At 44.2% G+C, this 24501-nt stretch overlaps 1 protein-coding gene and 1 non-coding gene across 2 annotated transcripts in view; both read left to right on the forward strand.

Annotated features, from left to right (window-relative positions):
- Positions 1-6977: 6977 nt before the first annotated feature.
- The window catches only part of RBM17 (RNA binding motif protein 17), a 22380-nt gene continuing 4856 nt past the window's right edge, over positions 6978-24501 (forward strand). Inside the window, exons 1-8 of the mRNA XM_032773582.2 lie at positions 6978-7116; positions 9737-9878; positions 12568-12684; positions 13925-14091; positions 16320-16417; positions 17653-17709; positions 21926-22067; positions 24109-24260. Of these exons, the coding sequence (XP_032629473.1) occupies positions 9756-9878; positions 12568-12684; positions 13925-14091; positions 16320-16417; positions 17653-17709; positions 21926-22067; positions 24109-24260 (856 nt within the window). The 5' untranslated portion in view covers positions 6978-7116; positions 9737-9755. The remainder of the gene's footprint in view (positions 7117-9736; positions 9879-12567; positions 12685-13924; positions 14092-16319; positions 16418-17652; positions 17710-21925; positions 22068-24108; positions 24261-24501) is intronic.
- LOC116820859 (U1 spliceosomal RNA) lies at positions 8495-8658 on the forward strand. Its single transcript, XR_004372760.1, has one exon. It is a non-coding gene; the product is annotated as a U1 spliceosomal RNA (small nuclear RNA).

Raw genomic sequence — 24501 nt, forward strand, 5'->3', positions numbered from 1 at the left:
AATTGCAATGCCATAGAACTTAATGGCTAGTGTGCATGTATTTTCTTGTCCTCTCTGGTTGAAATGTCTTTGCTGTAAGCCCTAATACTTATGCCCTAATGCAGTGTAAGGACACCTTTGCGAGCCAGTCCTGTCTTGTGCTTAGTCTATCCTAAAGTACTCACTTTAGATCACAGCACGCCACAAGAATGTGGAGGGTGTTGGCCACATATCCAGCAGGATGCCTATGTAGATGTTGTCAGCGAGCCTTCAGATATCCAAAGGCACACTATGCTGCATCCTACTTCTGCTTAGTTTGAGGCTGAATTCCCATTTTTCAGGATTGTTGATGTCAAGGTAAGGTTTCATTAGCCAGAGTAGGAGTAGGTACTCAGGGTCACCATACAGAACCACATCATTTCTGGGAAATAAAGTCACTTCCTCCTCCTACAAGTACGGTACCGATCTCCTCTTCAACCTGGCATCATGAATCTTCCCTGTGTGTACGAAGTTAGTGTTCGTGAATATGCTTTTGTGATCCACCAAGCTTGGAAGAATGCATTAATAGTACCTTTTCCACTCACTCCTTTCAGTGGGCAAAGTATGGGGATGTGGGTGCCATCGATGGCCCATGCGCAGTTCAAAATCGTCATTCTCTGGAATTCAGTGACAATTTCCAGAACTTTAGTAATGGCAACCGTCCTTGGGTAGATGAGAGTGTTGACAGTGTCACAAACCTGCACCACTAGGAGCCTGATGGTGCCCTTCTCCACCCCAGTGTGATTTGTGACTGACCAACTTTGCCAGCTTCTAGAGGGCAATAGACATCCTCTTCTACATTGGTATGGGTCTACAGATGTGAGTGTTTTCTCCCAGAACTCCAGGAATTTCTACTTCCTCATTCTGAAGCTCTGCTGCCACTGGCTGTTATCTCAAGCTTCCAAGATGATGTGATCCTGCCACACTGTATTGGTTCTTGTGGTCCAGAAGCAGAGGCCCAACTAGGAACATACAATTGCAACACTGGCAGTCTCCTATAGCTCTGTGTCGTGGGGTGACAGCAGATCAGTCACTCTCCTGGTCATCTATCTTCAACTTGTGACAAAGTTGAGAGTCCATTCACCCAAGATTCTCGCTGATCGCATACTGCAATTCACAGACATTTTTCCTGCAAGAAGGAGCAGAAGCAGAAACCAATCATTGGTCACCAGCTCCATGTCTTCCATCAAGTTGGACAGGAGAGAGTTGATAGAGGGAACTGCCATTGATAAATATGTGAAGATGGCAGAGAGTACCAACATTACACTGTAAGCTGGTTCCTAGTGTGTCTTCTGTGATGCACAGAACCCTGGGATACCTCCCCAGAAATGCTAACTCCAAATATACATAGAAAAAAGTGCCAGTGTCGACATGGATATATATGCATATACCTCATGTATCTATGTCCGGCATAGCATAGGTGGACACTCCGTGTGAATATAAGGTACTTCCATAGGTATAAACTTGGGTAAGTATCCAAATATGTGCTCCAGCATAGATGCAGCCTTTGAAGCATCTATATGCTTTGAATTGCCATCTGTCAGGGCGAATTGGAGATTATTGTTAAAATAATGTCTCACGACTGCTTGATGACAGTTCTGGTATATTATACAAAACACTGAAAGATTTGCTGTGTTCTTAAAGTTGAGAAGATTGCCACCTGTCTGCCTGTATGGCAGTATCAACTCCTTGATAAAAGAAATTCACACTCAAGCTCTGATAGGGTTGATAATTGTTCCATTGCGAGCCTGATAATCAAAGTGAGTTTTTTTTCTTTGGCTTTGGACTTGGATCACTTCCACAAAATCTTTCTGGTACGCCAAGCAATTCTACTAATTCTCTAGCAATAGCAAGTACAGATGCAAAACTGCAATACAACCAACAGTTCTGCAAGAAATTTGCATTTCTTATGATTTGCCATGAACCTGGCTTCTCCCCGTGACTGCAGTACTGATGTTATGTGGACAAGACGTGATTGGGCTGAGGATCACACAGTCATCAAGATAGGCTCCTGCTAAATGTCAGTGGTGATGAAGTATGTGGTCCATGAGGCTCTGAAAGGTGGCCAGAGGCCCATGCAACCTGAAGGGCAGAGCTGTAAACTGGAACAGCCCTAATGAGGTGGTGAATGCTGTTTTTTCTCTCAAATCTGGCGTAGGAGTTATTTGCCAATACCTTCTTGTCAGGTATAACATTGTAATGTATTTAGCTTTCCCAAGTCAGTCCAGAAGCTTGTTGACTTGGGACATGGGGTAGGTGTCAAACTGTGAAATTGCATTCAGCCCTTGAAATTCCACAAAGAATCAGCCAGCCAGTTTAGGAACTAGCACAACTGGACTGCACCAAGGACTTCTGGATTCTTTGTTGATCCCAAGTTCTAATGTAGCCCGAATCCCTGGTTCCACAGCTCCTTGGAATAGTAGTAGTAGCAGCAATTGGTCCAAGTTTTGGAGGTCTATGTTCAAAAAGTTTGTAAAAACACGCTTACGGGTTGGTTAAACCTTTCAACTAAACTGTCTGTTTGTGGATAGTATACAAACATTTTAAAGGGTTTAATCTTCAGGAGCCCCATAGCTCTTGCAATAAACAGGACATAAAGTTTATTCCTTGATCCATAAGAATCTCTGTGGGTAAGCCCCTTGAGAGAAGAACTCCCTCACTACTGTTTGAGCCATCACTGAATACATGGGGAATGCATGGATACTGTGTGGCATAATGAACCACTACCCATATATGCTGGGGTCCCCTGATACTTTATATTTTCAATATTCCACTCCACACAAATGCTTTCTGTTGTCAGATATAGGGCTTGTCTACACAGCACCACAGACGGGTCTACGGAGATGTGAATTGCAGAGCTCTCTAATGTAGCTGTAAGCGAGTGGGCATAGGCAGTCTGGCCTAGCAGTCATGTCTGGGCTGGTGTCCACAAGTCATGGATAGCCACAAGGTGGCAATCAGAGAGCACGGATGGAAGGAATTGCTAGAGCTGGGCTCCATAAGCAAGAGTCAGGATCAGAGCCAGGTTGGGGTCAGAGAATGGAGAAAAAAAGGGAGGTGTAATCTGGAATTGCAGATGTCCGTGTGGTTTCCCAGACAACTTCCTGGGGGCACCCACCAGAGGTGAATAGTGCACATGCAGGACCGGCTCTAGGCACCAGCAAAGCAAGCACATGCTTGTGGCAGCACAATTCCAGGAGCGGCTTTTTTTTTTGCTTGGGAAGCATTCCAGCCCCCCCTTTTTGTTTTATGCTTGGGCAGTTGTGCTCGTGGATCTTTTTTTTTTTTGCTTGGGGCGGCAAAAAACCTGTGCACATGGGCCAATCAGAGGGCTGCAGGCTGCTGTCACTTTGAACTCTTTGGGAGGTACTTCTTGCAGAACCTAATCTCCACAGTGCTCCATGGATGTGACTCTGCATGGCCTCCTGGTGGCAATATCAGCTATCCCAGGTTCTAGTCCCAACAATCCTTACAGTAGCCCTCTAACTGCTTTGCTTAGCCACCTCAGGTAGGAGTTGATTATTTTAACATTAGTGAGTCTGGTAGACTGTTTTACAATGAACAACCGAATTGGAAAACTGTCTTCTCATTGTCAGCTCAATTTCACCAGTCGAGCATTAAAAGAAATGATTATCTGCTGCCCTAGGCAATGGCTTCATTTGCTTATAATTAGACCAGTCCCTGTTAATAAACCTAAACTATCATGAAGCTATTTCTTTTCCTTTGTTTCCAGCCTCATTCTGGTTTCCCTTAAAATATATATCCATTATGCTGAATCTCCACTAGATGCTGCTACGGTGGGGGAGCTCCATGCGGCACAACAGGCTGGGTTCCGAGCTGGGAGCTCCATGTGGAGTTGACAGCCTGGGTTCTCAGCATCAGGCCCGCCGACGGGAGGACAAAGGGGGCAGTTGCCAAGGGGCCCAGGTGATTCAAAAGGACATGGGGGCCCCCGGCTGCTGCTGCTGCTGTGGGAGCGGGAGTGGCAGCTAGGAGCCTGGGTGGGCCACAGGGCTCTTAGGTGTGCACAGGGTGGTACAGTCGGTAGCGAAGGTAGCTGGGTGGGCATGTGGAAGTCCTGGCTGTGCCAGAAGAGCACATCAAGCAGCGCGGCCGGCAGCTCCCTGGGCACCAGCGAGCGTGTGCACAGCACCGCCCAGATGTCAGGTGGACCTTTCTAGGGGCCCATTGACTGTTCTGCTCTGGGCAGAGCCATTCCTAGGGTACAGTGAATCAGGGCAACTGCTCTGTGACCCGATATAACACGAATTCGGATATAATGCAGTAAAGCAGTGCTCGGGGGGGCGGGGCTGTGCACTCTGGTGGATCAAAGCGAGTTTGATATAACATGGTTTCACCTATAACGTGGTAAGATTTTTTGGCTCCCAAGGACAGTGTTATATCGAGGTAGAGGTGTAGTTTGAAATAGTGACTATTTTCTTATTACTGTAGTGCAAAAGGTGTTCCTATGTGTGCTTGGGCTCAAAAGTAGGCTGAAAAACTAGGTGCTGTTTAATAGAAATATAAACCTGGTGAAAGCACAATCAAATATGAGTGGTTTCGTGTATTCTATATTACAAAGACGGGGTGCTGCCAGGGAGCAGGTTTGGGGCATGGGGGCTTCTGGCTGCAGGTGGAAGGGGTGGGGCAGGGCCCCCACTTGCTCTGGCCTAGGGCCCCAGTAGTCCTTAATCTGTCTCTGTACAAGATATTCTGGGCTCAGTTTCTCTCTCTCTCAGTACCAAGAGAATTCTTCTCCAATGAGTTTGAAGAAGCTGCATCATGTAGTGTGTCATTTCATTTTTCAAGCATCCCTGAGCTGAACTGTTGGATATTGTATTACAATCAAATATTATTTAATAAAAACAACAACAAGGAACAGAATTTATTTTGTTTTTATTCATTCCAGTGATTTAAAAAAACCCTGTTTTTGTTTCTGTCTCAAAGATAGAAGCTATTTTCCCCTCACTGGCTGGAGGAGTCATGGAGGCAGACACTGTGTCATCTCTTTCAGACATCCTCTTCCTCCCAGGCAGTTAATGGGATAATATGATGCAAGGTGTATCTGTGATGTCCAAGAGTTGTGTACTATGGCACATGAGTGTTATGTCACCCGCTAATGGCTGGCCCACAGGGAGGACAAGGGACTTATTATTACAGCTGGCAAGAGAGATGTCCTTGAGTAGAGAGGCATGTGTCTTTGGAGAATGACCTTGGGCTTTACATGCACAAAGGACTTGATTTCTCCTCCTCCTCGCACTGTGCAGGTGCAGAATGTTGCATAATGTATGAAAGAAGGAGCTGGATAGGAGCACAGGGAAACACGGTCCTATATCATTGTGTTGTTGCTGAGGTCCCCAAGCTACTCCTGCCTTCCAGAGCTGCAAAGTGAAAACCAGGGCATCTGCCATGGAGCATGAATGAGGGGGTGGTTTAGATCAGTCTCAAGGAGGTGCGCATCAGAGGGTGAAAAGCGGGAGCCCACTCCTCCTTCACAGCCAGGCAGCCCCCACCCTTTGCTAGTGTCCTGTGGGACTAGCTATGTGTGTGGGATGGGGATGGTTCAACCAGCTGATTGCAAAGCACTGGGAACTTGGAAGTGGAGCTGGTAGGATGTCCACACATGAGAAGCCTAGTGGAAGGGCTCTTATGCAACTCTCGGTTAGCCCAGCTGCTAATTGGCTCCTTCAGGTGGCCAGTTCACCATGGAGTGGTTACAAAAATCAGGACAAAACAACCAACAGGGCCTGGGGAGGAAGGATGTTTGCAGTATTGTGAACCTCAATGGATCAAAAATCATGATCTGTCCAGGACTCAGCAGCACTTCTGCAGCCCCCCTCTCACTGTCTTGGGACTTCTCTGCCAGGAACTGGGCAGCACTTCCCTGAGTCCGCCCCCTCCTTTCCTTCTGCTGCCCTGGGACTTGACCATACTTCCCTGACTCTCCCCTGCCTCCTGCTGCTCCAGGACTTCTCTGTTACCAGACCACCAGCAGTGCTGTCCTGGGAAGTGTGACCAAAGTGGGTCCTGGGCAGAGGACAATCCCCAGGGCAGCAGGAGGTAGGGGAGAAGAGTCAGAGAAAAGCTGCTGTTGCTGCTGTGTGGGGCCAGCCCTGATCATTGCGGGATCACAGGAGCTTGTTGCATCATTGCGACAGTGGGTCCCAAGATTCGCGAGCCAGTCGTGAGAGTTGGCAATGCTGCCTTTGTGATTTCCTGGGACCGAGGGTCATGGTGGCAAGGCCTGGGTGACGTGATCCCTGTGTTTAGTGTGTGTAAGGTTTGGGAAGCCTGTTCCCCTTCGCTCTCACGTGGGCTTCTCTTGCAGGGACATCAGAGAGACAAGGTGGGTGAGGTAATATCTTTTATTGCAGGAGTTCTCAAGCTTTTTTTTTTCCTGAGCCCCCTTCTCCCCCATGCTATAAAAACCCCATGGCCCACCTGTACCACAAGAACTGTCTTTCTCCATATAAAAGCCAGGGCCGGCGTTAATGGGTAGCAAGCAGGGCAACTGCCTGAGGCCCCAAGTCACAACGGGCACTGTGAAGCTGAGCTGCTCAGGCTCCAACTCCAGGCGGTGGGACTCAGGGACCAGGCTGCAGTTCTGCGCAGCTGAGTTTCAGCTCTCTGCCCTGGGCCCTAGCTAGTCTAATGCCAGCTATGCTTGGCAGCCCCCCTGAAACCTGCCCTCGGCCCCCCAGGGGTCCCCCCGACCCCTAGTTGAGAACCACTGTTTCATTACACCAACGTCTTGCAGCAGTTGTGGCTTTCCCCTCTGCATGCACTATCAGGCTGCTGACTCTAGGGGTCAGCAGCGGGCCGGTGCCTTATGCTGCGCTCTCTATGGCCGTGCTACGTCATTTGTGGAACACCGCCGCGCAGACACGAAGTTTGCGCAGTACTCGCCTTCTGCGCGGTTCTCGCAGAGCTGCCAGCTTTCCCCTTACGGAGTTTGCGTAACTCTTCCCTCGCTCCCGTGGTGTGCTGCCGTACTGCGTTTACGCAGCCTGCGTAGAGGGTTTGCGCAGTGGCGGAGTTGTGCGGCCCGGACACACTGCCACAGCCTGTCCCTGCCTCCTCGGCGGCGCTCGGCCTGGGGTGAGCGGTGCCCGCGGCTCGGCGCTAAGCGAGGCCCGGGCGTTAGGCCGCGCCGGGAGCCCCCATGTCAGGGGGCGGGGGGTGGGCGTGAACCCGACCGGCGGGAATCCTGGGGGGCCGCGGGGGCTGGGCTCTTGGGGGGCAGGACCCGCTCGGGGGCTACCGGGGGTTCGGGGCTTATGGCGGGGGGGTATCCGGGGTTGTAGAGGGGTAATTGGGGGGCTCGGGGGGCTGGGCCAGCCCAGGCTGTCTGGGGGTAGAGGTGGGGGTTCGGGCTTGATGGCGGGGCGGGGGTAATCCCGGGGTTGCTGAGGGTAGGCGTGGCGGGGTTCGGGGGTCTGGGCCAGCCCAGGGGCTGGTCGGGTAGAGTGGGAAGGTTCATGGGGGGGGGGATAATTCGGGGGTTATGGGTATGGGGTAGTTTAGGGGGTTCATGGGGCCGGACCAGCACGTGGGTTCTTGGGGGTAGATCAGGAGGGGTTATGGGGGGCGGGGCTATAGTTGGGGGGCACTGGGCCCAGCCGGCTTGGGGGCTACATAGGAGGCTTGGAAGGGGGATGGGGCTGTCAGGCTTGAAAAGCTGCTCTGCCAGCAGCTCCCAGGGCCAGGCTGTTCTGGGAACCAAGGGGGTGGCCAGAGCCAGGCAGCAGGGGTGGTTGGTTGCAGGCCTGGGGTGTGTGTGATTTGGGTGACGGCTCTGTTCAGGGGCTAGTGCCTATGGCCCTTCCCATCTAGGGTGACCAGATAGCAAGTATGAAAAAATCGGGACAGAGTGTGGGGGGGTAATAGGCACCTATATAAGAAAAATCCCCAAATATCAGGACTGTCCCTATAAAATCAGGGCATCTGGTCACCCTATTCCCGTCAGAACTGGGGTTTGTCACTCTTCACAACTGGTGTTAAGTATTATAGACTCCTCAGGCAGGGGTCACCCCGGTTGTGTGCTTTCATGTGACCAAGTGATCCTGATACTGGCTTCTGGGGGGGCTACTGCAGTACAAACAATAACAGTAGCCCCGGTGAAAATTCACATCTGTTTCTATGCAGTGTGCTCTACCCCAGGTGACCATCTTATTTCCGTCCCAGTGCGAAGTGAAATCAGTTTCCTGTGTACAGTGAACTTTGTTACATGATCTTCAATTTACTATCTAATCAAAGTGTTCATGCACTGCCTCTAAGAGCACAGCGTTAAACATAAATTATGCTAATTATGCTTACAGTGAGTTGTACAACAATACCATCATAGCTCAGAGTCCCAATGTATTTGAATGATCAGTTTGCTAGGAACAATGCATCAAAATTAACATGATGCTGAAGAATGTTGGATGATGGTCAGTCCTGATCATTGTTCAGTGAAGTTAATAAAGTTTTTGCTCACATATTTACCTGGCAGAGGAGATACCATGATCATGAAGGTGGTTTTCTCAGGGTGAGGCTCATCCATTGAACTACGGGTCTGCTGACCTCTGCGATTTCCCCAAATAGGGGAAACTCGACTTTATAATTTGTGGTAGTGCGGGACTGCATTCATGCTTTCCCCTGGCTTTTTTGGGGACTTTGGGGACTATTTTCTTTTCCTTTACAGTACTGCGTTGGGACCTTCTCCTACTGTCAGTCATCACATGGCATAAATGTCACTGGCTTCAATCCTGCAGTTGGTTCCACACAGGAAAATCCTTGGTCCTATGTCATTAGGGTTCCACTGTGGATCTGATTGCAGGATCAAGGCCTTAACAGTGAGAGACCCATGACCAGAAGGTGTTACTGATGACAGTAGGCTGAGATCTCTTAATGCAGCTGGGGTGATTGGCTGCAGGCCGGTGATGACTTTTGCGTGAATCCTTTTCAAATTCAGGTGTAACATCACATGGAGAATGTGTTTTTTTCCTATGCTGTTAATATTGTGCAGTTTTATTATCTGTAATTTGAAAAGCGTTTGGGGGACCTTTTTGTGTTATGGAAACATCAGGTGATATTTTGGCAAACATAATTAGTGTAGAAGGATATTGGCTTTTTACTTAGTAGGGTGATACAAAAAAAGTTCTCAGGTGTAGCAAGAAGAGTTAAATTTAAAAATCTACATATATGCATAGATTTAAAGACATGATCATCTAGTGTTACCTGGATAATGCCCTGGGAACTCCCCCAGTAGTTTCAGCATTAACCCCATAGCTTCGCTTTCATCTGTGGCATACATTTTAAAAATACAGCTAGTCTTGATTTAAAAGTTTTGAGTGATGGTGAATTCACTGCATCTGACACCACATACATAATATTAGAAAATATCTAGTATCACTTGATACCTGGGTGACGTTTATCGAAGCACTGCACAGCTTTTTGAATAGTAGCTTGTTTCATTGCCCTATGGTCTTTATGAGAGAGTGAGAGAAACAGACGGACACAAGTACCACTGTCTGAGAAAAAAAATTAGGGACTAATATTTGCTATTTCTTCAGAATTTGCCCTTGTTTTGGAAAGGAAATTGACTATAGGTCTGTTGATGATCTTTGATAGTTCTTAAAAAATAAATCCCCTCCCCCAACACCTTGGAGTCCAAATGTGTCCAAAATAATATTTAGTTAATTTCTTAATTCAGCCTAACTTTTCTTTTGTCTTTTAGTTTTAAACTGAAGGGGAAGATGTCACTTTATGATGACCTGGGAGTAGAAACCAGCGATTCAAAAACAGAAGGCTGGTCCAAAAATTTCAAACTACTGCAGTCTCAGTTGCAGGTGAAGAAAGCGGCTCTCACACAAGCAAAGGTACAGATATTGCTGCTCCTGATGGCTTAAGCTTGCTGGCCATTGGGAATGCTGTCTTTTTCAATTTTTCTTCTGAAATGCTGGTCTCAGTAGGATTTCCTTTGTACTGAGCACTCTGTGGAGTGTACATTTCCCCAGCTGTACAGACTTTTGGATGCATTGTCAGGCTTTATCCTTCAGTTGGTAGTGCGCGGCACTAATAGAATACTCTTGGGGGAGTTCTGCGCCAAAAAGTTAAAAATCCTGCGCACGGTATTTTAAAATTCTGCATATTTTTTGTCAAAATATCGCAATATAATCAAGCTGGCCTCAGTATTTTGGTAATTTATTTAAACTGCAATACAATGGATGGAGAATGGGAGTGGGGAGCATTGGAGGAAATCACCAAACCCCTTCTGTCTAAGAATAATGTAGCTAGGTTTGACCCTTTACTTTTAGTTATTAGTCAACAAATATATGCAGCCATATGCTCAGTGTTTCATCATAGGCAACTGAAGAGCAAGTGAGGACTGAGGACTCCAGCTCACAATTTATACTGGCTACTGACCATCTCCAAAAAGGTCAGTAGCAAATAGTTCATGGAGCATATTTTGATAGGAAATTTTTTCAGTCCAAAAATTTAGACCAGTTCTAACCACTAAAGCACCATAAATATTTATAAGGTCTTAATGTCCTTTACAATAAGACTCCTTTACACCACAATGGCAATGTAAAGGATCCTTAAAATTTTTATACTCCTGGTGGAATTCACTAAGAACAATGGGAACAATTCACCAAGCAGGCAGGCTGCTATGTTCTGCTCAGCTGGAGGAAACAGAGCCTGCCCCGCACCTGCCTCTTGGAAAAAACACCCCAAAGCTCTGCCTCTCCAAGCCGAGCATGCCACAATAGCGAGTGAGAGGGACAGTCTCTCTGTCTCTCTTTCACGTACATCTGCCCACCTTCCCCCCACTGTGATTTACATCTTTACTTGCTGCTATGGATGCCCAAACTGACCTGTCTGCACTACTGGGGAGCGAGTGCATAACTGCTCTTGTGGCTTCCCTTTGTTTCTCTGTCAGAAGTCATTTTTCTGCGGGGAAGCAAAGAAATCTGCGGGGGCCATGAATTCTGCGCGCATGCAGTGACATGGAATTCCCCCAGGAGTACACATTAGAAGCAAGAACAAAGAGGTATAAGTTCTCTGAGACTCTTCATGTAAAGTATAGCATAATCAATATATGCACAGCATAGCTATCAGAGCTGCTCTCATTTCTTAAATAAATAATGGACATAAGTGTTGATGTGGAGCCCAAATTTAATGCTAAAGACATTAAATTAGGCACGTAAGTATTTTAAAAATAAGTGAATAGGCAAGACTGCTTCAGTCTGTGATGGGAAATTGGAGATGTTTTGTGCTTCTTGGTATTTGGTAACTGTTGCTGTTGGCCAGCTTGCATCATTTCTTGCTTACCATTTTAAAAGCCTCCAGAGGCTGTGGTGTAATTCCCGCTATTACCAGTCAGGTCAGAAATTGCTGCTGAGAATATTTCCTGTCCACTTAGAAGGTTGAAAGGAAGGCAGAGAAGGTATAAACTAATTCCTTCAGGGAAAACTAAGAAGCAAGTTTGTACCGAACTATCTTCTCTCTTAATATATTGCAACATGACATCATCATTGTCCTACTTCTTTTGCTAATGATGAGTGAATGTATTTTTCTTGTGCTTCAGTCACAGGCTGCTGCTGTCAAAGTCTCCATAGTATCTGGTGCAAAGATCAATTAGAAGAATGAAAATTATAGTTAAACTTTTAAATAGTTAAATCCTTTCTTGGGGCTAATTCCTGTTTTCAGTTACCCTTGTGGAAATCAGTGCAATTATTCCAGATTTATGCTGCTGTATTTGAGAGCAGAATTTGGTCCTTAATTTACAATGAACTCTGTACAAATGAAACCTGAAATAAGGCTACAACTGATACTTGTGTTCTTTTAAAGCACCCCCTTCTGTGTGGTTCTGAGACACGATGTACCAATCTCAGTCTGTCTTCCCTTGGATACCCTTCCAGCTATATATATAAAATGTATTAATCCTGTTTTTAAAAAGTTTTATTTTCCTCATGGTGAAATGTGAAAAGCAATAGGACTTTAGAGTAAGAAAAAATCTATTCTGCTGCTCTTATTCAAACAAAACTCTCCGCTAAGGAGATCCTCTCAATTTTAATGGTATATTTTCAGTTCTTGACTTAGAAAACCAAAGACACTTCTGGTCTGATCCTGCTCCCATTGAAGTTAATGGCAAAACTCCCATTGACTTGAGCAGGGTAGGATCAAGCCCTTTAAGCATAGTCATGGTTTATGTAGGATCTTTGTTCCTGTATAAGCTTTACAGCAGCAGTCAGTAAACTCTAGCCATAGAGCTGTATTGTTACCCTTGGTGCTGGTGCAAAAATAACATGAAATAAACAGTCACAACATCAAACACTGTTAGAAATGCTGAGGAAGAACTATAGGTTGGTAAATTGAAAATGCAAGTGGTATGGTGAGTTTTGCATGGGGCAGAGAGGTAGGATTGAGGCCTGAGACAGTATTCATCCATTTTTAAGCTTTCTTGAAATCAGGAAACATCTAGTTTAGGAATATGAAGTAAGTACCCCCTTTTTAAAAAAAATGAACTTACTGTCTTCTGCTTTTTTTGTATTTTGATGGTTTCAGAGTCAGAGGACAAAACAAACAACAGTCCTTGCTCCAGTGATTGACCTGAAGCGAGGGAGCTCTTCTGATGACAGACAGATTGTAGACACACCACCTCATGTAGCTGCTGGCTTAAAGGTAAGGCTAGATCAGCTTGAAAACACGGCAGATTACGTCTGATTCTGAATTCTCATTTTCTGTCTCTGCTTTCTGCAGTAGTCTGCATTTTATTTATTCATTTAATTGTCTTACTGGTCTAAGTTGTTCTCCTTGCTTTTAGCCTCTCTCCTGTTCAGACTTATTCTCACTCATGAAAATTCCAAATGTATGCAAACTTCTCCCAGTGCTATAATCTGAAATCTATAGATCACTGAGCGCTTGTCTACACTGGAGAGTGGGAAGAGTTATGTGCTCTGCAGGGATATGATTTCTAAAGTTGACTGATATGTTGCACATCAACTGGTCCATGTAAACCCTGTTGGTGCGCTTTAACATAGTACTATTTGAAACAGTATAATGTTAAACCACAGTAAGGAACCTTTAGCGTGCACCAGGAGAGTATACAGAGGCCAATTAATGTGCAACTTATCAGTGCACTTTAGAAATCATAGCCCGATAGAGCGCATTACCTCACCTTGTAGACGAGCCCTTAGTGTTTTTAATTGAACTAAAAAGTATGTGTTTACATAGCACCTTTCTTCTGAGGAGCTCAGGGTACTTTGCAAGCAACCCTGGGAGGGAGGGAGGGAGGGAGGTTAAAAAAAAAAAAAAATTTGTGACGCTACCATGCTTGGAAGTGGTCTTTTAAAAGAAGAAATCTAATGTTTGACCATTAAGTAAGAAAAACTATTACGTGCTTGGTAATGGGTCAAGACAAACTTTCTTAATGAAGCTTTTTTGAAAGTTACCTGCTGCAAAGCAGATATTCCTTCTAGGTGGAATAAGAAGGGTTGAGGATGTCAGTCCGTAATATAGTAGCAGACAGATGAAACCTGTGAGCTTGCATCCAAGCATCTGTCCCAGCCCTACGCAAGCAGGATACAGTTTCGGATAGAGAACTTATTGGGTATTAATGTGACCTTAGCTATGCTTGTTTGGCATCTCTTTGTGTGTGGAAGGGAGGAGTGGTACAGTTGTTTTAGGCACACAAAAATTTGAGAGGAAAGCGACATAGGGTAAAATCTGGGCCCCGTTGAAGTCAATGTCAAAACTCCCATTGACTTCAATAGGATTAGGATTTCATCTTCTATCTAAGCAGTCTAAAGATATTAAACTTTTTTGTTGGTAGTGGTAAAAACTGCTGGCTTATTACAGCTGGATACCATTTGCTGCTTTCAGGTGGCTGATCACATTGATATTTATGCTTTTTCTGTGTAAGGATCCCGTACCTAGTGGGTTTTCTGCAGGAGATGTGCTGATTCCTTTGGCTGATGAATATGATCCGATGTTTCCCAATGATTATGAGAAAGTAGTAAAACGCCAGAGGGAGGAACGACAAAGACAGCGTGAGCTGGAGAGGCAAAAAGAGATTGAAGAAAGAGAAAAGTAAGACTTTCGTTTGGGTTTCTGCAATGGGACACGTTTTTGTTCAGCATTCAGTTAAAAGAAGTTAATTGCATATTGTTATTTATGGCTTCTCGAATCATGAGAGAAAATATTCCTCAATCCAGGTAAAAGCATTGGTGTCATTAAAATAAGCCTTTACTCTGCAGCTCTTTGGTTCCTGTATGATAGTGTATTTTAAATTAGTAGCTGATTAATCTTATTGGATAGCTGGCAGATGTTTCTCCTGCTATTTCAATACAATATTGAAAACATGTCCAGCTTTATTAGTAGGATTAATGGGCCAAATTCCTCCATGATGTGTGTCCTCTGTAGTCAATGACGTTGCAAGAGGGATAACCTAGGTCCTACTTCTGCTAATTCGCTACACCTGGTCAGGTAGACTGCTTCCACTTCTTTTAGTCGTGATCACCACCCTTCCAGTGAAAGAGGACTACCTGGGACTCTCTCCGAGGCCCTTTCATGCTGTTCCTCAATTGGCACAAAGGGTCACTGAAATCTGAATTAACCGTAAGGTAACCAGACTCAGGTTGGAGGGGTGGCTTCTGGCTTGGTTAGATGCGCACACACTAGTTGTGAGCGAGCTAGCTAGCATGCTAAAAGCAGGTGTGGCTGGACAGGTTAGCTATCGGAGTAAGTACTGAGGGTCTTGGGCAGGTTTGTACTCAGGATGGGTGACTGCCTCGGCCTATGCTGCTATGGCAATACTGCTATTTTTAGATACTATCCTGATGAAAGCTAGCATATGTGCATCTACCCAAACTGGAAATTACACCTCCAGCTGCAGAGTTAGATGTACCCTTACTTACAGCTTCACCATTGATTGCCAGGGCTTCTTTTTATTTTTCTGTAAACCCAACAAAAGAGAGGAAAAAAATAAATAATGAATTTTGATGGCTCTACAACAGTGGTGGGCAGCCTGTACCATGTGTGCCCATGCGCCTGCCAGGGTAATCTGCTGGCGGGCCATGAGACAGTGTTTACATTGACTGCCTACAGGCACAGCTGCCTGCAGCTCCCAGTGGCTGCAGTTTGCTGTTCCCGGCCAATGGGAGCTGTGGGAGTTGTTCTGGCCCCCGCTTCCTGCAGCTCCCATTGAACAGGAACGGTGAACCGTGGCCACTGGGAACTGCGGGCGGCCAAGCCTGCGGATAGTCAATATAAACACTGTCTCGTGGGCTGCACGTGGCCCATCAGGGTAATCCACTGGTGGGCCGCATGCAGCTGACGGGCTGCAGGTTGCTCACCACTGCTCTACAACCTCAGGAAACAAACCATCTTCAAAAAATGATTTTATGTCATGAGATTTGCACACGAGATTACTCTATAATGTGTTTAATGTGTTTCAGTAACCAAATCTGTACTGTGTATTGTTGGGGCAACACAAATATTTGTATGGTGCAGTCTCTAGAAAATATATTTGGGGATATTTGCTTTTTAACATAATGAGTCTCTTGAGAGTATTGTTTGTCAGGTGCCTTGGTACCTAACTGTGGGACCTCTTCTTAACTAACCTCTGTTAGTACAAGTTTCATGGCTAGTGCTCGGGATGGGACTCTTTTTCCCTTTGTGTTTGAGACTGTTGTGTAATATTTGTAAATGTCTTACAAGTACCTACTTTTTTCTTTCTTAAAAGAACACAATCAGGGCTGTCATGATCTTCATTTAAGATTGTATTAAAGTACATGCAGATATTACATGACTTAAAACATGGCCCTAAGATCAAAACAAATATTTTTATTTTACTGATATGTTTTCACCAATTTGAGATTCGTGTATGGTGAATGTTTTGGCTGATTGAACCACGGTGATGTTCTCAATCTTTGTAGCAGAAAACCAGTAATGCTATAGGTATACTGTTCAAAGCAAGACAATCAGCTGGGGTCTTCTGTTACCTTCCTAGTAATTACATCCTGCATTTCTTCCATTGCAACCATCTAAATTTGGGGTTTGGTCTGCAAACAGATCCACCTGTGCGGATCTTCATTTCTGTGCATTCCCAATGACTTGATTTCAGTGTGAAAGTAAGTGTGAATCTCTGTTGGAGGATTGGACCCCATCAAGTGTTCAAAAAATGATTTATTCTATAAAGGATCATATGAAATGCAGATTAGGAGCTAGTAATGTAATTCACATTGCAAGCATTTCTCTGGAACATTAGTTCTTTTTTCACTTGATAGTTTCTTACCAAAATTCATATTCATTATTAGGAGACGTAAAGACCGTCATGAAGCCAGTGGGTTTTCAAGAAGACCAGATCCAGATTCTGATGAAGATGAAGATTATGAGAGAGAGAGGAGGAAAAGAAGTAAGAGAAGAATTGTCTAACTCAGATACTTTGCAGTCAGGTTCTTTCTGTTTTGCTGTAAACTATTCCTCCCTTCTCAACTCAAGAATCTAGTGTTCATTAGCCTCCTATAATACATTTGTCACTTTATTATGGAATAGCTGTTGTAGAGTACAAAACCACATTCTTTTTTAGGGGTAAAAGAGACTTCTTTTTTGCCTGTGAAATTCCTTTTTAACAGTTTTTAGATACATGCATTAGAGATTTCTGGATGATGTAGGCTCCAGTGAACAGAGATGCATGAGCTCATTCTTGTGGTTTGATTTTAAAAGATTGAGTTTTGACTGCTGTTAATGTGTGCAATCACTGCACCTCTCCTTATTTGAAAGCCCTTGGAGCCAAATAATAAAATGTGGCTCTGTGTGGATGGATCTCTGTCTCAGTTCAGAGAAACTAAAAATCTGCTTTGAATTTCAGTAGCGGATTCACTGTTAGTAATACAGACCCACTTCTTTAGACCTTCATTTTTGATACAGGGTTATGTTTAATAAAATAGCAGAGAGTCCTGTGGCACCTTATAGACTAACAGACGTTTTGAATCATGAGCTTTCGTGGGTGAATACCCACTTCGATAGATGAATGTAGTGGAAATTTCCAGGGGCAGGTATGTTCTGTAATGTATGTTCAGAACTACTTCGTCATTCACACTTCCTGGACTGGAAAAGGCCCTCTGTTTCGCACCCTTGTGTTAATGTAATTGTCCTTGAGTACGATATAATTTTTTAGGTGGCTTGATGAGCAAACAGTCTTTGAGTTGAAGCTCCATTTTAATGCGGTCTTTACTGCTACAGTCTTCCAAAATCACAGGTATTGGTTTTAAGGTAATTGTATTGCATAATTTGTATTGTTCACATCCCCGTAGCACATCAGCTTGGCACGATATGGTACCTTTTGATATATTAGAAATCTTAAGTTTGCAACAGTTTATTAACTATCATCACTAAGATTTCCAGAGTCAGATATTTTTTCCACCTCCTCAATGCTTGTTATTGGCAGCAAGATATATAAAAATGTGGTTGCAAAGGCCTTCAACGGGCACTGTGATTTCTCGCAGGAGTCCTGGGGATGTATGTTTGCGCTTTGATAGGCACCTTGCATTAATGTGTCCAGAAGAGTTTTGTTATCTAAATGACAAAACACTTCATCTGCATGAATGTCTTACATTTCAATCATGTGATTTATAATTTCATTCACAGGCATGGGAGGTGCTGCCATTGCACCACCGACATCTCTTGTTGAGAAGGACAAAGAGCGTACGTATACCAAAATCAGTGGTTTGACCTTTACAGTCTCTAAGCCTGGCAAAACAGTTTAAGTCCCTACTTCAACTTTCTGCGCAGCGAGGGACAGATCCTGCACAGGCATGGCAGTCCCTGGCTACAGTGGAACTGCTGCAGAGGGTAGGGGGACAGGATGCTAGGAACTTGAGCAGGGGATTTGCACCACCTGCGTGCTTCAGAGCTACAGTTCACAGAGGTTTCGTCTGTGAGGAGTGGTATAACTGGCTGATCCGTGATGGCATGGATTGTGTCAGCCATTCACATGCTAGATAAAGGCGGAAGTGCAGCAGTAGACCAGCCATGCAGCTGCAGAGCTGTTTCGCTCCATATTGGTGGGCAGGGAGGATTTCTCCACCCTTCCCACACCCCTGGGTACTCTTGTAAATGTTCTGTTTCAAGGATCTGTGTGTAGGAATGGGAGTTTATCCCTTGAGAGGTGAGGGCTGGGTGTTTCTCAGTTTCTCAGTGAGATCAGTTTTAAAGAAAAGATTGTGATGTGTGTATCAAGACATTTAAATCAAGGCGATTTTAATCACTAGGCCTCAGTTTAAATCATAAATTTAAATCAACTTTTCCCTTTTTATTTCAATTATTTTCTAAAGAAAGGTGGATTTTTATTGGCTGATATAACCATTAAAGCATGTTGCTTTACAATTAAATAGAGCCTTTGCATTACTTTTTACTACCTGGGAAGATGCGTTATAACTACCATATATACTCGTTCATAAGCCGAATATTTTTGGTAAAAAAGTGACGCATCAGAGAGCGGGAGTCGGCTTATAAAAGGGTCTACACCAAAATTTAATGATTTTAAACTCTATGGAATCACTGAATTGAATATCTAATCCATTGTCGTTTTGTTTACCTGGAGCGTCTGCAGGCATGGAGCCCCTCAGCTCCCTGTTGATGGCTGGGAATGGCAAACCGGGGCCACAGGAAGCTGAGGGGGTCCATGCCTGCTAATGAACGAGTATATACAGTATATACCTTTATTTAAGCAATTATATAGCTTAATATTTTCTGATTCTTATTAATTGTGTATTTTTATTGTGTTAGAAAATAGTGAATGATACATTTCTTTACTAGATAATTAACTCTTTGCTCATGATTTACATCAAGCTGCATTAGGATGGTAACTAGAATTTAATTAAACACACAAAATAGTATATAAAATTTACTTTTATTAAACAATATAAGTCTTAAATATGGTACACCTCTACCCCGATATAACGTGGTTCTCAGGAGCCAAAAAATCTCACCGTGTTATAGGTGAGACTGCGTTATATTGGGGTAGGGAGAGAAACTGGTCCCCGTCCCAGCTCACCTCTGCCTCCTCCCTGGCGCAGCAAGCCTGGGAGGGAGGGGGGAGACGTGGAGCTGCAGCACGCTCATGGGAGGAGGTGGAACAGAGGTGAGATGGGGCACGGGGGCCCTGGGTAGGGCCGCAGCAAGTAACGGGGGGCGCAGAGGAACCACTCCAGCTCATCTCCGCTTCCTCCCTGAGCGCGCCACCGCAGCTCCGCTTCTCCCTCCCTCCCTCCCTCCCTTCCAGTCTTGCTGCGCCAATCAGCTGTTGGGCCTGGCAAGCCTGGAGATGGGGGCAGGGTGGGGGAAGCGGAGCGGCAGCAGCACGGTCAGGGAGGAGGCAGAGATGAGCTGGAGCAGGGAGTGGTTCCTCTGCGCCCCCTGTTACTTGCTGTGGCCCTCCCCAGGGCCCCCCCGCCCCAGCTCACCTCTGTTCCACATCCTCCCATGAGCGCGGTGCAGCTCCGCTTCTCCCCCCTCCCTCCAAGGCTTGCTGCACCAATCAGCTGTTTGGCACGGCAAGCCTGGGAGGGAGGAAAAGCAGAGCTAAGTGGCCTGCTCGTGGGAGGAGGCGGAGTGGAGGTGAGATAGGGCGAGGAGCGGTTCCACTGTGCCCCCCCTTACTTGCTGCGACCCCCCCTTCCCCAGCTCACCTCTGCTCCGCCTCCTACCACGAGTGCACCTCAGCTCCGCTTCTCCTCCCTCCCAGGCTTGCTGCACCAAACAGCTGATTGGCGCAGCAAGCCTGGGAGGGAGGAGAAGTGGAGCTACGACACGCTCGTGGGAGGAGGCGGAGTGGAGGTGAGCTGGGGCGGGGAGGCCCTGGAGAGGGCCACAGCAAGTAACGGGTGAGTACAGAGGAACCACTTGCGGTAACACAAACTTGGATATAACGAGATAAAGCACTCCCGTCCCCCGGAGCACTGCTTTACTGCCTTATATCCAAATTCGCATTATATCAGACCACATTATATAGGGGTAGAGGTGTCCATGACCTTTTGTGCCATATGTATAAAGCTTGACCTTACAGGTTAAAATCAAGGGAAAAACATTTTCTTGTTATTGGCAGCAGCTTTTAACTCAGATTTTTTTATAGAAGCTTATCGATTCAGCATATTCATTTTTTATTTAAATGTTTTAAGAGATTCTGATAAGTTTTGGTCTTACCATATTTTGTATTAAATTCAGATTTCATTTCAAACAGGTTTATTTTTTAAAAGAAAAACTTATTTAAATGAAATAAAAAACACTCTCAAACTTTTTTGACATTTGTTTTATAGTTTTAGCTTTTAATTTAAATGCATTAACATCTCATTGTGCATGTAGAAGTATAAATGTGTTTATTTGTGAGTATTTTATACATAAAGAACTCTTTCCCTTGGGAGTCCTGAAATGATTTATCAGAATAAGGTGGTGGTGGAGGATTGAGATGTAAAGGTTGACTAAATGGAGGGCTTCAGTGATTGATCCAGCAGAGGTCGATTTATCACATCTAGTATAGACGTGATAAATCAACTGCTGAGCACGCACCTGTTGATGCAAGTACTCCACCAGAACAAAAAGCACAGGTGGAGTCAACGGGAGATCATCAGCTGTCAACTTACTGCAGTGAAGACACTATGTAGATCTAAGTACATCGACTTCAGCTACGCTATTTAATGTTGAAGTTCCGTATCTTAGGTCGACCCCACATGGTAGTGTAGACAAGCCTTAAGACTAAGTGGGGACATAACTATCAGCAAATATTTTAAGGTTATAAACATCGAAGACAAAATAATTGTTTAGAGGAGTATAGTTAAGAGCAAATGGATGCAGTTCAGGAAAGTTAAATATAGGCTGGAACTCAGAAAAAATAACCTAAGGGTATGATCTCTTAAAGTGTGAAATGATCTCATAAGGGAATCAATGTAAGCCTTATTTCCTGAGACACTTGTATCTAGACTGGACAAACCCTAAAAAAAAAAAAAAAATTACTACAGGAAATGGTCTTGCATTTGGACAGCAGATGGACTGGATTACCTGAGTGAAGTCTCTTCTGTCTCAGCTTCTCTGATTTCCCCAAACTTGTTTGGGTACAATTAGTAATTAACAGATGTAATCACTCTGAAATAAAATCGTAGTATTAAATATGCAAACAAACTCTCAAATTCACACTTGTCTGCCACTTTTCTTAGCACCGCCACAGTTTGGCTTGACTTGTAAGACTGATCTGCTCATCTCACTTGGGAATCTGTTATTCCAAAGCTATCAACAGAAAAGGAGCCTTTCAACACACAGTTTTAAAGCTGCATCAGTTCTGTCTTAAGGAGTCATTCTTCCTGTGCATAAGAGTACAGAGCACTCCTTTTAAGCCTCTTGTTACCAAATTGTGCATAACCCAGTCTTTCCATAATTCAGTTCGTGATTAAAGAACATTTAAGTTTGGGTTCCCTCTTTCCAGAGAATTTACTGTTGAGGAGACAAATGGCCTTAAGATGCAACGGAGAATTGAAACAAATTAACACAGGGCAGCTAAGTAGAGATGATAGAGCCCTTATTACCTGTAGAAACAAAAAATCAGTGTAAGATGACATATAAATATATCAGAGGTTAAACCTGGTTACAGAGAGAATTCATAGTGGAAAGGAGACATAGTAAGTTGTATGAGCAAGGAAATCAAAGGGCCTGATTCTCATTTACACTAAGACCGCGTTGCCTTACTCTGGCAGTATAAATGACCTTAAAGGTAGCGTAAATGTAATTTACCTGTTAAGAGGCCTCAGTGTAAATGAGAGAGAGGCCCATGATGCTCTTAGATGAGATTTGAAAATGGTGGGAGGTGATGACCGATATAGTTCTTCAAATATATTTTGACCAACCAGTAAATGTCTCGTGTTTCTTCCAGCTGTACCATCTCTTCCATTTGAAGAGGAGTCAAGACCTCGTGCACCATCTGCCAAAGCAGCTATTCCTCCCCCAGTATATGATGAACCAGAAAGACCACGGTCCCCAACCGGGCCTAGTAATTCTTTCCTTGCTAACATGGGGTAAATATCATTGACAAGTGCCTTGCGGGAGGAGAGGATGAAAGTTAAAAATGTTGTGTCGGTATGGAGAACACCACACAGTCCTTGCATGTATATTCTTCACTGTAACAACTTAATCTGAATGCATACATGTCCACCTAGCAGGAAGTGGAGTCCACAATGGTTTTGTGTGAATTGGGCCAAAGAGTTTGAGGAGGAATGGCCAGTTTTTAGTGAGTTCTGGAACCCTCTTCCATATAAAGGTTTATGGTTTGCCCTTGCCAAGCTGGTGTCTCCAGTTTGTAAGTATGTGTGGCTAGTTCAAGACCCCAAGTCCTTTTTCCTGCTTTTGTCAGAGGCGTGTTGTGTGTAACCTTGAGCAAATCACTGATTTGTTTTCAGAGGCATTGAGCATCTCAATTCTGTTTGAAGTTAGTGGAAGCTATTGATGCCACCCCCTTATCCACTCTATACTTCCATTAACTCTCCTGTAAAAATGCTTATAATTCCACCTATGGGAAATAGCGAGGTTTAATTAATGTTTATAAAGTGCTTGGAGTGCTTGGAGACCTCAGTTGAAAGGTGAGGGGTGAAAACATTATTTATTTGTGATTACTATGGTTATATTAAACTCTATGCAGGATAATTACAGTACTGGCCCTTACAAGACTCACAGCCAAGAAAGTGTACAAGTATTTTATAGATTTCAGAGTGTTAGTCTATATCAGCAAAAACAAACACTTTTTCTATATGTATATACTTTGTTTCTCATGCAGTTTTTCTAATAAGGTTTTTTCATACCATCTGAAAAAGGATTCCCCCAATCTATTGAGTCAGACCTAGTTATCTTATCTGGTTAGGATTGTCTGGAGACCTTACCTTGAATCAGTGATCCAGAGCTATCAAGTACTTTTAATGTACTATATTTGTATTTGACTGTATTGTGTATTTGAGAAATAGCTAAGTGGTCACTGATCTTTTATTTCTCTTTATAATCTTTCATTCCTATCAAGTAAAAAAAAAAAAAAATCTTTTCAGAGAGTAGGATCTTTATATTGTGGTGTAGTATAAACTTCTGTAGTCTTGTAAGGCCTGTCACATCTTGACCCATCCATTCATGATCTGCAAATGAAATGTTTTAAAGACATAACACAAGTTGTGTTTTGAAAAGGCCCATACTTGTTTGGTTGTGTAGTGAACTGTTGACTCACAATTTCTTTCATGGAAAATTAAAAGGTGGAAAAATCAAGACTGAACACAAGGAAATACATTTTCATACAACATATAATTAAACAGTGGAACTCATTGCCACAGGATGTCATTAAGACAAAAAACAAGATTCAGAAAGGGGTTGGACATTAATGGGTATTGAGAATATCCTGAGTTGTCATAATGATAATAGTTTTGTGAAAGGGATATGGAGCTTCAGGACCTAAGCCTATCTGTGACCTAATATGGGGGACAGATTGCCCCACATCTGCTACTGCAGAGTTCTTATGTTTTACTCTGAAGCTTCTCATGCTGGGCACTGTCAGAGACAAGATACTGGAGTAACAGGACCTTGAGTCTGATCCATTCTGGCAGTTCTTGTGGTCCTGTGGAATCTGTGACACTGAAGTTCGTTGCTAATGAAAATCATGCTATACCTAACAAATGCAGCCAGCTTTATTCAGTGACTGAAGTGTCTGTGTCTCTGTCTGTAATACGGGGATGATAATAGTTAGTCAGCTTTGTAAAGTGCTGTAAATTTGTAGGTGTTATAAGCTCCTATATAAGCTCTTATAGTCGATCTACATGTAATAAGATTTTAGGAGTTAGACTATTTTCTGTGTTCTCTTAAATGTTATGGCAACACTAAACTAAGACATGAGTTGTAAGCTCCTTGGCAGAGTAGCTGTAGATACCATCTGCACACAACAGTTGGTATTGCAGGGAGGTATCTGGAACTTGCTTATCATGAGGGCCTATGCTGAGTTCCTTGAGCACTAAGATGAAATGTGTTGACAGTGCTGCTTAAGAAATGAAATGAGTGGTTGACAACCAGTCCTTTTTCTCTCAACAGAGGCACCGTAGCTCATAAAATCATGCAGAAGTATGGTTTCAGAGAGGGCCAAGGGCTGGGGAAGCACGAACAAGGGCTAAGCACAGCACTGTCAGTAGAGAAAACAAGCAAGAGAGGTGGAAAGATCATTGTTGGTGATGCTGCAGATAAAGGTAACTTGATTCCATTCTGTTGGAACTGGGAAGCTGTTCACCTTGACAGTTTCTGAGAAGGGAACAGGAGTTGTGTTAGGGATCCAGCTCAGTGGTGGCTTTTCTTGTTTTGTTTACACTGTATCTTTGTAAACAGTGTCGACTAGTTGTGGAACGTGATGGCTGGTGACAGTTTTCTTTGTGGATGTTGAAGAATTTAAGTGTTAACAATTGCATTGGGCCCTACTGCTTTAAATTTTGA

The sequence above is a fragment of the Chelonoidis abingdonii genome, chromosome 1 (genome assembly GCF_003597395.2).
Source record: "Chelonoidis abingdonii isolate Lonesome George chromosome 1, CheloAbing_2.0, whole genome shotgun sequence".
Classification (NCBI taxonomy): domain Eukaryota; kingdom Metazoa; phylum Chordata; order Testudines; family Testudinidae; genus Chelonoidis; species Chelonoidis abingdonii.